The 15241-nt window shown below is 34.7% G+C and overlaps 1 protein-coding gene across 1 annotated transcript in view; it reads left to right on the forward strand.

Moving 5' to 3' along the window:
• The window catches only part of ush2a (Usher syndrome 2A (autosomal recessive, mild)), a 356033-nt gene extending 345233 nt beyond the window's left edge, over positions 1–10800 (forward strand). The window contains exons 65-72 of the mRNA XM_073826569.1: positions 92–330; positions 1527–1744; positions 1865–2041; positions 2156–2239; positions 3748–3980; positions 5793–5858; positions 7331–7543; positions 9000–10800. Coding sequence (XP_073682670.1) covers positions 92–330; positions 1527–1744; positions 1865–2041; positions 2156–2239; positions 3748–3980; positions 5793–5858; positions 7331–7543; positions 9000–9089 — 1320 coding nt within the window. The 3' untranslated portion in view covers positions 9090–10800. The remainder of the gene's footprint in view (positions 1–91; positions 331–1526; positions 1745–1864; positions 2042–2155; positions 2240–3747; positions 3981–5792; positions 5859–7330; positions 7544–8999) is intronic.
• The last annotated feature ends 4441 nt before the right edge of the window (positions 10801–15241 follow it).

Genomic DNA, 15241 nt, shown 5'->3' on the forward strand with positions numbered 1-15241 from the left:
AATTTACATATGCAGTAAATAACAAATACAAATAAACATCTTATAATTTAGTACAAAACTGGAACTAACTTTTTCATATCTGTGCCTGCAGTTGTCTGAGGGGACGTCCCACCAGCAGACTCTCCACGGTCTTAGGCCCTTCACGGTGTATTCTGTAGGTGTGGAGGCCTGCACCTGTTTCCTGTGCTGCAGCCGAGGTCCCTCAAGTGAGCTCCGCACCCAGGCCTCTGCCCCGGCCCAGCAGCCCCCACCACGTCTAGTCGCTCTCACCTCCCGCTCAGCTCTGGTGGAGTGGGACATGCCTCTTCAGCCCAATGGCATCATTGAAAGGTGCAGATTTCACAGAAAAAAATAGTTTGCATAATATAATAAATGAAGTAAATATAATCATGATTCTGCTAAAATTCACTATTATTATTCAGGGGGGAAAGTATGTGATTTCTTTTGGCCTAGCAACACAACAACCAATGGCATGACTGTAGTTTTTCTGACTGTATATTTTCCTCCATGTGCCAGCTACTGAATTGAGCCTCTCTGTGAAACAGCCAATCAGAGCTGAGCACATCATTATTATTCATGAATCTTCCAAATAAGGTAATAAAAGACCATTTCATTCTAGGGACAAATCCTAGAGTTGTAAATGGACCTGTAAAATCGTTTCTGGAGAATTTTTGCCCTTTCCTATGCCATATACCTTCTATGTAGATATCAGAGAACAATTTAAAATATTGTGTCAATGCATTCTATGGCACCTTTAATGTTAGTTAATAAAAATAAAGTCATTCATTGTTCATGTTAGGTCACAGTGCAATAACTAATGTTAACAAAACTAATGCAAATACAACTTGTCATATTAATAATGCTTTAATTCTAAAGTTAACATGAACTAAGATTATTAAATGCTATAGAAGTATTGTTCATTCTAGTTTAACTAATGAACCTTATTGTAAAGTGTTACCCAAAATATGAATGTCATATCTAAGTATTGATATTTGTTTGAATTTTGTTCTCCTCAGTTAAAGCTTTGTATATACAGTATCATACAATTTTTTATATATATATATTTTTGAAAGTAATTTTTTATGTTCACCAAATGCTGCATTTGTTTAATCAAAATTAAGTCAAACTTTAATATTATAAAATGAGTTTTGAATATTTTTTTAGTTCTAAAATATATATTAAATGTAATTCAAATAAAAAGTTTTAGCAGCGTTGACTACTCAGGCTTCAGTGTCGTCCTTTCAAATCCTTCATCCATCCTGCAGTAATGTTGATTTGGTGCTCAAGAAACTTTTTTTTATTATTATTATTATTATTATCAAAGTAAGAAAACAGGTATGCTGCTTAATATTTTTTGTAACATTATAAAAGTCTTTTCTGTCACTTTTGATCTGTTTTATTTGTCATTGCTGAATAAAAGTATTAATTTCTTTTAAAAGAAAGCATACTGACCCCAAACTTTCAAACGGTACTATATTAGGTAGTACTGTAGCATTAATCTTTGTCCTTTTCACTTCCATCTGTAGCTCTGAGCTCCATGTGCGATCATCCTGTCCTCAGCCGCTGCAGCCAGTCCCTGTGCCCTGTGTCATTGGCCCTGTGGAAATCAAGTTCTTTGGAATGGGGCAGAGCTTTAACATCACTGATCTACTGCCGTATGCCAACTATGAGCTATGTGTAGTGTCTTACAATAACATGGGCAGCGCTGTGTCTGACTGGGTCTCCATCACCACACTCAAAGAGCGTAAGGACTCTCTCCTTCTCACTACTGTTTGGTACTTTTAGTTTGGCTATTACAATTTTAAATTCTTAAAATACAGTTAAAGCACCTAAATCAAACTCCTCTTTTGTGGTTTCTTTGAAGCTCCTCAGTATAAGGAGCCATTTGTGGTGCACAGTAACATTACCACAGTGTTTGTGGACTGGGGCAGCTCTTTCTTTCTGAACGGGCCTCTGAGAGAATACAGCCTGACCGAGAACAACCTGCGCATCTACAGCGGCTTCCACAGCTCACTGCACATCCCACGCGCCTCTGATAAAAGTATGGTTTTACTATGACTTCGGACTGGGCTTGGTTTTTTTTGTCATATTGTGAAGCTTACTGCTTATCTTTCTTTGGGCCCTTCTCTCATCATGTCTTCGCTTTTCTCTTCAGCCTTTGCATTTCAAGTTACCTGCACCACTGACAGTGGCAGCGCCAGCTCTCCTGTCATTAAATACAACACGGCCACTGGTATAGGTATGTTTACTCTAGCCTGGCATGTTGGGCAATGTCTCTATTCTTTCAGGGCATAGCCAGTATTAGTGTTGCAAAAAATAATCTTCATCGAAGTGCCATTCACTCTGTTTTGGTGAGTAAATATACACTGTTTTTCAGACTTCTCACTGGATAATTACAACTAAATCTGTGGGAGTAGCAACCCTTGTCTACTAAAACTTAATGTGGTAAAACATCCTTGGCATTAAGCCACTAAAATGAAAATATGAGGAACACACATATGTGTGTTGTTTCACAGTGTTAACTGCAGATACGCTATGTAAACATAGATCATTTCTAATTAAATATATACATTTTTATGTATCTCATATGCCACACATATAGTTGGAGTCAAAAGTTTACATGCATCTTGCAGAATCAACAAAATGTTAACTATTTTACAAAAATAAGGATCATACAAAAAGCATGCAATGCGACCTGAATACGATATTTCATATAAAAGACGTTTACATATAGTCCACAAGAGAAAATAGTTGAATTTATAATAATTACTCCATTCAAAAGTTTACATACACTTGATTCTTAATACTGTGTTGTTACCTGAATGATCCACAGCTGTTTAGTTGTTCATGAGTCACTTGTTTGTCCTGAACAGTTAAACTGCTCACTGTTCTCCAGAAAAAATCCTTTAGGTCCCACAAGTTCTTTGGTTTTTCAGCATTTTCCCTTTCCAACAATGACTTTATGATTTTGAGATCCATCTTTTCACACTGAGGATAACTGAGGGACACATATGCAGGTTTAAATGCTCACTGATGCTCCAGAAGGAAAAAAAGTGCATTAAGAGGACCGGGGTGAATACTTTTGAATAGAATAAAGATGTGTACATTTTTCTTATTTTGCCTAAATATCATTTTTTTTTTTTCATTAAGTACTGCCCTTCAGAAGCTACAGAAGATACTTACATGTGCCCCAGAAGACAAAATAAGTTGAATTTACCCTTATCTTCAAATTCAAAAAGTTTTCGCCCCCGGCTCTTACTGCATTGTGTTTCCTTCTGAAGCATCAGTGAGCATTTGAACCTTCTGTAATAGTATGATTCCCTCAATTGTCCTCAGTGTGAAAAGATGGGACTTGAAGGATTGTTCTGTTCAGAACAAACAAGAGACTCATAAACTCATAAACTATCACTAAACAACAACAAAAAAAAAACTGCTGTGGATCATTCAGGTAACAACACAGTTAGTATGTGATTAAAGGCATAATCTAAAATGTTGTGAGATAATACAAAAATACAGGTAGTCATCACTTGAATCCATATCACGGTTTGCTCTTAATAATAAAACAATAATTAATTCTGAATAAAAGAGAATTTACTTTTTATTCTGTATTATTGAGAGTAAAATCTAGTCTTAGCTGTGGAGTAGTTGGTAAGCTCTTTCCATTTAAGACTAAATAGTTAAATATATGTTTTTATCTGTTCTCTGTGTTTTTGTTCCTACCTGAGCGTCTCATTTGTTCCCTCACAGATGCCGTGGAGACAAGTTCTGGAGGTAAAACAGGTTTGTATGCTGAATACAAGTTCTATACAGAGTTGTGGTTCATCATTCTTATGGCGTTCCTGGGGCTGCTGCTGCTGGCGTTGTTAATGGGTCTGGTGTTGAGAAGAGCCCTAAGCAAGCCCCCCTTCATCAGGGAGAGACCTCCAATAGTGCCCCTTCAGAGGAGAAGTACCAAGTATCCATCTAATGACAACTATCTGGTAAGAGAAAATTATTTTCTAATGGTAATTCACTAGGTTTGTAAAGCTTACTTTAACATTCTACCATTTTTGTAATAATTTTGCAGGTGTATGGTTAGATTGTAGAGGTGGAATACAAAAGATGTCGTTTTTTCCATTTTCAATTACGCTTGCACAAATCTTCACACTCAAAGCTGCAACATGCACTTCCTTCAGATGTCCAGAAGAGGGAGTGATAACACTGCTCTTTTTTTCCTACTGCAGTTGTATGGCAATGTCATAAAAGGCATAGTCATATGCCTTTATTAGCATATGGCTCTTAGTATTTATATACTACGTTTAAAAGTTTAGGGTCAGTAAGGTTTAAGATTTTAAGAAATGAATATATCATAAATAATAGTATTGTATTGATCAAAAGTGAAAGTAAAAACATTTATAGTGTTATAAAAGATTCTTTCTATTTATCATAGAATCCTGAAAAAAAAAAATGCATTACAGTCAGAGCTGGGTAGTAACTGATTACATGCAATCCAAAAAAAGGACATGTAATTAGATTAAATTACATTTTAAAATACTCAGAATCAGACTACAGTTACTTTTTTAATGATTACTTGATTACATATATTCACACAATAGCTATAAATTATTCATAATTTATTGATTCTCCCTAATTTCATCTTTTAAAATTAATTAACTTTTTTAAAATGCCTAAATGACATGCAGGCAAACAATTAAATTTTGTACTATGTGTTTTATGTTGACTAATCTTGTTTTAAAATGATTTATTTCATTTTTACATTTGTATGATTTTTACATTTATTTATTTTTCATTATACTAACAAACACTTTGCAGTTCCTTCACAAACCCCAATTTGGGAAACCTTGACATAATGGAATGCTTAATTTACTTTATGTTGTTAATAACAATGAATTAAATTTATTTCTATATCTTTGCATTTTAATATCAATATGAAAATCAATTAATATGAAAATCTAAAAGTAAATTTAAAGTAATCTAAAAATAATGTCTGATTGTATTACCGAAAATGTGTAATGTAATAGATTACGTTACTAACTACAATTTTTGTCATGTAATTTGGAATCAGTCGTTTTTAAGTATTCTACCCAGCTCTGAAAAAAATTTTCACAAAAAAATGTCAAAATGAATAATAGTAAGAAATGTTTCTTGCGCACCATATCAGCATATCATGTGAAATTGAAGACTGGAATAATGGCTGCTGACAATTCAGCTTTGTCATCGCTGAAATAAATTACATTTTGTAAATTTATGAAAATTTGTCATAATATTTCACTGTTTTCCTGTAATGGTTGATCAAATAAATTCAGCCTTGGCTGCTCTCTGGTTGCTAAGAGCCAGAAAAACACTCCCAACCTTTAAAGGAATAGTTTCCCCAAAACTCAAAATTAGCTTAAAATCCCTCAGGCCATTCAAAATATAAAGAAGTTTTTTCTTCACCAGAACAGATTAGGAGAAATTTGATTGCATGCCATTTCTTGTTTACCCATGAATACTCTGTAGTGAATGGGTGCCGTCTAAATGAGAGTCCAAACAGCTGATAAAAACATCACAGTAAAACACATGGCTCAAGTCCATCTATATCTGTTAAAATGTGAAGCCAAAACTGATGTAATGGTGCATTTCTCCAAATCTGTTCTGATGAAAAATCTACATCTTCAGTTGTCTGAGGGTAAGTAAATTTTCAGCAAATTGTAATACTTGGGTGAACTATTCCTTTAAACTGTGTCCTTTCTCTTTAAATGTTCTGTGTGTCTTTTAACTGTCTCTGTCCTGCGCTGTTCTTGCTGCTCCAGAGACCTTCCTCTGAACTCTGCTCTAACCATGCTTCTGCTGCTCTGCTTCAGCCTGATGCACTGATGGTAAGCCCGCTCCTCTCTCTCTCTCCTCTTCCCAGTTTGACAATATACCGGACTCCTCCTGCAGTATAACACTAAAGCATTTTGCCATGCGCACTGAGGTACAGGTTCTCTGGGATGTGTTTCAGAATAGATTGTCACCATAACTCACTCTACTGGCATGTTCTGCACTTTTCCGCATTAATGGTACTTGCTAAGGCAACTGTTACTATTACGGTTTCTTATACTAATTACAAATACTTACAGTTGAAGTCAAAGGAATCAGCAAAATGTTAATTATTTTGCCAAAATAAGAGGGATCATACAAATTGCATGTTATTTTTATTTAGTACTGACCTGAATAAGATATTTCACATAAAAGACATTTACATATAGTCCACAAGAGAAAATAATAGTTGAATTTAGAAAAATGACCCTGTTCAAAAGTTTACATACACTTGATACACAATTGTGCTTTTTTGTTTAGTGATATTTGTTCATGAGCCCCTTGTTTGTCCTGAACAGTTAAACTGCCTGCTGTTCTTTGGAAAAAGTCATTCAGGTTCCCCAGATTTTTTTGATTTTTCAGCATTTTTGCATATTACAGAAGGTTCAAACGCTCACTGATGCTCCAAAAAGAAACACAATGCATTAAGAGCTGGTGGTGAAAACGTTCTAAATTTAAAGATCAGATTAACTTGTTTTTTCTTCTGGGAAACATAAGTATCTTCTGTAGCTTCTAGAGGGCAGTACTAAATTAAAAAATATATATTTACACATCTTGCACACATCTTCATTCTGTTCAAATGTTTTCACCCCTGGCTCTTAATGCATGTTTTTTCCTTTTGAAGTATCAGTGAGCATTTGAACCTTCTGTAATAGTTGCATATGAGTCCTTCAGTTGTCCTCAGTGTGAAAAGATGGATCTCAAAATCATGTAGTCAAATAATAGAGTTCAAATACACAAAAATTTGTGGGACCTGAAGGATGGGCAGTTTACCTGTTCAGGACAGACAAGGGGCTCATGAACAACTATCACTACTAAAAAAACAGCTGTGTATGTAAACTTTTGTATGTATTTTTTTTTAAATATATAAATCCAACTACTAATTTCTCATGGCCTACATGATTAACGTTTTGCAAATTGTGCAAGGTGTATGTAAACGTTTGACCTCAAGTGTATGTATAAGTATTTGTGCTAAAGACACAACTGTCTTTTGTTCTATTTGCATGTTCAAGCACCTGGGTTTATCTGTCTTTCTAAACTTACTAGAGATTGCATTCAGTTTTGCTTTGCTGTTGAGTGGCATTGCATGCAGAATATGGTTGCAATATGTACTGTATTAATGCACAACCCTTCTTATTCAATGGCCTGTTGTTGATGTTTGCTCATCCGTTGAAAGTGACTGTCTTTGCTGCATGTGATTGACGACAGAGTGTGCAGTTATGTGTGTGTTTGTGCTTTATATTGATGTAATTTGTGTTTTCATGATCAGGGTTTGACTGACACTAAGATCGGAGGCACCAGCAACCACAGCTATCAGGCCAGCATGTCTGTACTACGTGTTCCCAGCCAGAGCCAGCTCAGCCATGCATATTCCCAGAACTCCTTGCACCGGAGTGTTAGTCAGCTGATCGACACGCAGGATAAGAAATCTCTGGGCGGTGGAGCATGGGACGCTGACCTGCAAGGCACTGACAGCGGCATGGTGAGATGATGATGAGGTGGAATTTGTGTCACAAGGGGTACAGTTAAAGTGTACAGTCAGACGGTCATTACTGTAAGACTGTAACACTTTACAGTAAGGTGTCATTTGTTAACATTAATGTATTAACTAACATGAATGAACAATGAACAATACATTTATTACACCATTTATTCATCTTCGAAATTAATATTAACTAAGATTATTAAATGCTGAAGATTTGTTTATGTTAACTCATGTTAACTTATGTTAACTAATGAGCCACTCGTAAAGTGTTACTGTAAAAAAAATAAAAAGAGGAGAAGTCTTGTATTGCGCTTAGAGTTTGTAACATTCCAACAAAAATTGAATAATTAATATGTTCATTTGTTATAAATTATTGAATTATACAGACAGAGTGATATGTACACTACTGTTTAATTTTTTTTTTATTATTATTAGTTAAAAAAGACACTTTTATTCAGCACGGATGCAGTTGATTAAAGCGTCAGTAAAAGCTTTACGTTACTTCCAATAAATCCTGTTCTTTAGAACTTTCTTTTCATAAACTAAAATCTTGTATAACAATTTCCATAAACTTATTAAATTTAAAACTTTTCATTGAACACTAATAATAAAGAAGTGTTTCTTGAGCAGCAAATCAGCATATCAGAATGATTTCAATGAAGACTTCCGAAATGACTGCTGAAAATTCAGTTTCGCATCACAGGAATAAATTACATTTTAAATATATTAAAATAAAATGCACATTAAACAGTAATAATATTTGATTATGTTATGGGTTATACTGTATTTTTGATTAATTTAATACAGCCTTGATGAACAAAAGAAACACCTTTCAAAAACATAAAAACCTTAATGACTTTTGAATGGTAATGTGGGAAAATGGTTTTCAGTGTACAGTGGACATAATACAAAAATGTTAAGTAAAATATAATTCTATTATTATGTTAAAAAGTCCAACTGTAGCAAATAACTCATGTACATTTAAATGTACTTTTAATAAAGGGATAGTTCACCCAAAAACGAAAAGTCTGTCAAAACTGTAAGACCGTTCGTCTTCGGAACACAAATTAAGATATTTTTGATGAAATCCGAGAGTTTTACCAAGAAGTTTGCGAGTTTGTATCTCACAATTCTGAGAAAAAGTTAGACTTCTGACTACTTTAACAATGTCCTTACTACCTTTCTGGGCCTTGAACATGGTAGTTGTGTTGCTGTCTATGCAGGGTCAGAAAGCTCTCAGACTTCATCAAAAATATCTTAATTTGTGTTCCGAAGATGAATGAAGGCCTTACAGGTTTGAAACAACATGAACATGAGTAATTAATTACATTATTTTCATTTTCGGGTGAACTGTCCCTTTAGTATAAACACTTCTCATCTTTACCAGCAGTCTATTCAGTTTGTCTGTTGAAGGAATTGTCATAACTGATGATAACTGTTATGTTTGTTGCAGTATGTGGGGGATGAGGAGTTTGGGGAGACGATTAAAAGCTACAGCTCAGTGAAGAAGGAGAAAACCATGTTTACAGACACTCACCTGTAAAGCGATCACACACAATCACACCTACAACTGTGGAAAACCTTCCTGGTAAAGTAGTTTTTCTCAAACTTATTATGTAGCTGAGTGAATATCACCATTACAACAATAAAATAAGACAGTGAGAGTAATATACATAGATCACTTACATTTGGTTTGACCCTGACAAAACATTGAGAAATTAGCTGTATTTCCTAATGCTGGATTTGTTTTTATTAGTCAGAGATGTAATGCTCATTTATATTTTGCAGTTGTGTTGACTACCTCTGACATCACCTTATTGCTTCCGTATTTTGTTTCAAAGAAAAGCCTCATTGAATATACAGTGCCCTCCACTAATATTGGCACCCTTGATAATTATGAGCAAAGGTGGCTGTGAAAATAATTCTGCATCGTTTATCCTTTAGATCTTTCATTCAAAAAATTCACAAAATTCTAACCTTTCACTAAAGTAAAACAGTTGAAACTGGGGGGGGGGGGGGATCTCATTATGAACTATATGTTTTTCTCTAGTTCAGGTTGGCCACAATTATTGGCACCCATGTCCTTTTCCCAAAATAACAGCTCTTAGTTATCTCTAACAACGAATAATGAGTTTGGAGAACACCTGACCAGAGATCAGAGGCAATTCTTTCATACAGAATATTTCCAGATCCTTCAGATTCCCAGCTTCATGTTGGTGCTTCTTCTCTTCAGTTTCTGCAGGGTTCAGGTCAGGGAACTGGGACGGCCATGGCACAAGTTTCATTCTGTGCTCAGTGACACATTTTTGTGTTGATTTTGATGTTTGTTTTGGATCATTGTCCTGATGGAAGATCCAAACACAGCCCATATAAGATTTCTAACAGAGACAGTCAGGTTTAGATTTTTCATCCATTGGTATTTGACAGAATCCATGATGCCATGTATCTGAACAAGATGTCCAGGACCTCCGTCAGAAAAATAGGCCCACAACATTAAAGACCCAGCTGTATTTTTAACCGTGGGCATCGGTTACTTATCTCTGTTTGCACCAAACCCATCTGGTGGGTTTGTTGCCAAAAAGCGCATTTTTTAGTTTCATCTGACCATGGAAGCCAGTCCTGTTTGAAGATCCAGTCGTGTCTGACAACTAAATATGCTGGAGTTTGTTTTTGGGTGAGCGAGTTGGAACAACATGTGGTGATGTAGGTAGGGGCTGTTTGATCATTTTATTTTAGGCTAACTAATCTCTGCAATTCTTTTTTTTTGGCCTAGTTTTTGGCCTTTCAATGTTACCTCCTCACTGTGTATTAGGATGATATAGACACATGTCCTCTTCCAGGCAGATTTGTAACATCTTTAGTTGATTGGAACCAGGGGCGTTGCTAGACCCTTTTTACTGGGGAACGTGCCCCAGTAAAAATATGCTGTGCCCCAGTAAAATTTCAAATTTGAGTTATAATTTACATTGATAATCCCAAAATAAAGACATTAAACTACATGCAACAACTGAATTAATGAGTAATGGGGGCCAGTGCCCCAGTAGAGCTTTAGGTCTAGCAACTCCCCTGATTGGAACTTCTTAATTATTGCCCTACTGGTGGAAATGGGGATTTTCAATGCGTTAGCTCTTTTCTTACAGCCACTTTCTATTTTGTGAAGCTCAACAATCTATTTGGTTTTAGTCTTTGTGACGAATGATTGGGGCAGTTCACATGTCGCGCCTAAAAACGCGTGGAAAATGCTAGGCGCGCCGCTTTCTTCCTTATCAACAGCTGCGCTCTAGCTCCAAGCCTATGCATCTCCATGCATTGTTTCTTTTGTTAGCGTCAAAATAATGGGGGCTTGACAAATCATAAAGTTCAAGAAATCCCTGGACCACAATGATGAGCTGCTCCTCCATGTTTCTGCTGAGGTTTCAATGTAACGGAAAAACGTGAGGAAGCTGATTGGTTAGTTCATGTCACATGACCTGCGGTGCGCTTGCGACATTCTGAAAAGTTGAGATGTTTTTAAATCGATGCGGCGCGTACGCGCCTGGAAAAAACGAGCGCGTCGCACCGCGTGCGCGTCGCGACCGCGTCGCTTCCAATATGCGCGCGCAAGCTGCGCGTCTCCATTTGAAATAACGAACTTGCGCGCGCAAAAGACGCTTCATGTGAACGGCCCCTAATTTGGCTTTTGTGTTCCTCATATTCATAATCCTGTGGAACAGACAGTCATGGCTGGACAACTTTATACTCCTAGCCACCCTGGTGTGCTAAAAAATTTAATATGAATGGGAATATACTTCAGAGATATTTTATTTAGACATAATGAGATTTCCCAATCAGTTTCCATCGTTTTACTTCAATGAAAGGTTCGAATTTTGTCCATTTTTTGAATGAAAGATCTAAAAGATTAAAGATACAGATTTATTTTCACAGCCACCTTTGCTCATATTTACCAAGGGTGCCAATATTAGTGAAGGCACTGTAATTTTCAAGGTATCACCCATTGTCTCTATAGGATTTAGTCTGATTTCATACATGTACATGTTATTATCAGACATAGATTACCTTTTGCTGTAATATGTGCTTAGCACTGATGCCGAGAGGAAGCAAAGTATTCTGAAAATAGCACTGTATTGTTATAGCTTTAAATGGAGTCTTATGACTGGCTGTGTAGCTATGAAATATTACCACAATCATAAAGTATTAATGAACTGAGTCTCCAAATTATTCATGCCAACATAGAGAGGAAGTCTATCTCTTCTGTCTCTACAGACACATGAATGAGGAAGATCCGGTAGACATGTCTGCGTTAATGGAAATGTTAGCTAATGTGGTGTTGTGCCTGCTAGACTGAACAATAGTGTGAACACATTTGTGATGATGCCAATGGATCAAGTGTCTTAAATGTCCAAAAACTGTCATCATTGTTACACATGGATGTGTTTTTATTATTATCAGAGGTTGTTTTAAACCTGTAAAGTGTGAATATATTTAATTATACATGCGTTATCATTTCACATAGCAAAAAACTTTTTACATGTTTCTTTTTTAAAGATTGTCAGTATTATTTATTGTTGCGATAATTATTATTATTTTTTTATGCTAAGATTAATCAGAGGTTTGTGTGGTTACGGCGTCTCGTGAACTCATATATGGTCATTCATGCTATAGAAAGTTGTGAAATGTGAAAGAAAGTTGTGTTGTAATGATGTTACCATGCTTATTAAAAAAAGGTCTGAGACGCTGCTCTATTTGGTTACTTTATTGAGCCACTGGAAATGTACAGAAGCTAAGTACCCGATTTGTAGTGCATGTAACCAGACTGAAAACAGGTTTTGGCTGTATTTCTGAAAGCAAGCATGAAGAATCATACTTTTGTCAATTAAATATTCCCCAAAGCTATCAGCTTGCTCACAAGTTATGTATAGTAGATGACTAAGAATAAAAAAATAAAAAAAAAACATTAGTGCAATTAATCAATTAATATTAATTTCTGGTTTGATATCATTCTGATATTAAAGAGCAACAAAAAACATTTTTAAAAAGTCAGTATTTTATAGCTTTACGAGCAACATAATATTGAGAAATGAAACATACAGATCTTTCAAGGGCTAATCATTTTTATTTTATTTTTTTCTAGCTTCATGCGGTTGTCCAAAGAACCTTTTGAGGCTATGTAGCCTACTGTCAGCACTATCACTGATTGCATAGCATTAATGAGATTTCATCATTTTCCTTTATATAAAGTAAGTACTTTGTTAAAGGCTTTCATTTAGTTACAATTAAAATAATAATCTCACTTAGCAACATATAACCACATTAATAGCCTATATTGGATATGTGTCATTGACCGCTAGATATCTACTATACATTTTCTCGCAGGATATAACCTGTGCGCAAAGTGGAATGGCTGGAAAGAAAGTGACCATGCTCAACAGTTGACAATGTAAAATTAGCTTCATGTCAAATATAAATAATCCTATACAATATATTCTAAACATAAGTGAAAATACAAATGATAACATTTTACTTTATGATGAAATTATTAATACAGAGCTAATCCATTAGTACAAATTCAGGATATTACCTTTAAATCTGGCGACTGTCTATAAAACGTACTTTTTCTTTTCTCTTTTCTTTTCTTTTCCTTCATCTTGTTAAGTGTCTTATTCTGTGAGTTAAAATTGGACTGGCTTCACTTATATCAGTTGCATAATGTGATAATACAAGTTATAAAAAAAAAGGTATAAAAAGTTAATTGCGACTTTTTATCTCACAATTCTCAGAATAGTCAGAATTGCGAGACAAATTCGCTAAATTAGCCTCATGTCAAATATAAATAATCCTATACAATATACTCTAAACTGAAGCAAATGATAAAGTTATATTTTATGATGAAATTACTCACGTTGATTAATTTAGGCATTAGAAGTTTGTACTGTACTGTAGAATTTTAAATACAGAGCTAATCCATTAGTACAAATTTAGGTTTTTCTATTTTTAATTGTATATTACCTTTAAATCTGGCAACTTTCTATAAAACTCTTCTTTATTTCTTCTTTTCTTTTCTTTTCTTTTCCCTTTTCTTTCATCTTGATAAGTGTCTTATTAAGTTATTAATTGTGGGACAAAGTTATGAATTGCAAGACAAACTCACAATTCTAAGAAATAAAGTTGCAATTTTGAGAAATAAACTCAATGAATTCTGAATTTTAAATAAATAGAAAATAGATTATGACTTTTTTTCTCCTCAAAACTAGTCTTTGTAACTCGCAAATGCGAGTTTATATCTCACAGTTCTCAGAAAAAGTCAGACTTCTGAGTTCAATTCTGAGAAATAAACTTGCAATTGTAACTTTTTTCTAAGAACTGCAAGTTTATATTGCAACTGTGACTTTTTCTCAGAATTGCAAGTTAAGTCAGAATTCTGAGAAATAAACTCGCAATTGTGACTTTTTTCTAAGAATTGCAAGATTATATCGCAATTGTGACTTTTTCTCAACTTGGCTCGTTTTACTAAGTCAGAATTTTGAGATATAAACTCGCAATTATGAGAAAAAGTCACAGTTGCGATATAAACTTGCACCTCCTACAAAAAAAAGTCACAATTATGAGTTTATTTCTCAGAATTGTGAGATATAAACTTGCACTTGAGAGAAAAAAAGCCAGAATTGTGAGACACCAACTCACATTCGTGAGAAAAGTCAGAATTATGCAATTTCTGGTTAAGTCTGAATTCTGAGATATAAACTCGCAATTGTGAGAAGTTTTTTTCCCTTAAAATTGAACTTTATATCAATTCTATATATATATATATATATATATATATATCAAGACTTTTTTCTCACAATTGTGAGTTTGTATCTTGTAATTCTGAAGAAAAAGTCTGAATTGCAATTTTATATCTCACAATTCTGAAAACAAATTAGCAAATTCTGACTTTTTTCTTGCAATTGCAAGTTTATATCTCGCAATTCTGAGAAAAAAAGAACTGTTTAAATCTTGTGATTCTTATTTTATAACTCGCAATTGCTTATATCAACATTATGAGTTTATATCTCACAATTCTGACTTAACTTGCAACTGCAGTTCTGAGAAAAAAAGTCTGAATTATGAGTTTATATTCTCGCAATTCCACTTAATTTCTCAAAATTGGTGAGTTTTTATAAAAAGGCAGAATTTTAATTTTTTTTTCAGTGGCGGAAACTGGTTTCCATAACTAACCATCTCATCAGTAAGACAGAAAAAAGCTAAATCTGTTTGATTTCTAATAGCAGTATCTATCTAAATTAGCAAAAGGCACTGAATAAATCCTAAAAATGGATAGAGCAAGTAAAAATCCCCTGCGGGTGCATGTTGAAAGTTCATAGTGCGCAAACCTTCTGAAAGGCTTAATGAAGACAGAAACAGACTGAGATGTCAGAGGCTTCTGATTCCTGCAGCCTTTATGACAGCAGTGGAGTAAAACCTGCACTTCAAGCCTGATTTGAAGTTCATCTGTTCGGTCCTTTCATTATAACAGGATGAATGTATAGACAGACAGTAAAGTGCATCACAGTGTTTTGAAGGTACCGTTAGTGGCCAGTAGCATCAACATGCTGATCTACTTTTTAAAAAAGCAACTTAATTTACAAGAGAATAGCAAATCGTTCAAGCAATAATCCACCCAAAATTCAAACGATTTTTTAACCAGCCCTAGTATTT

This window comes from Garra rufa, chromosome 21 (genome assembly GCF_049309525.1).
Source record: "Garra rufa chromosome 21, GarRuf1.0, whole genome shotgun sequence".
Taxonomy (NCBI): domain Eukaryota; kingdom Metazoa; phylum Chordata; class Actinopteri; order Cypriniformes; family Cyprinidae; genus Garra; species Garra rufa.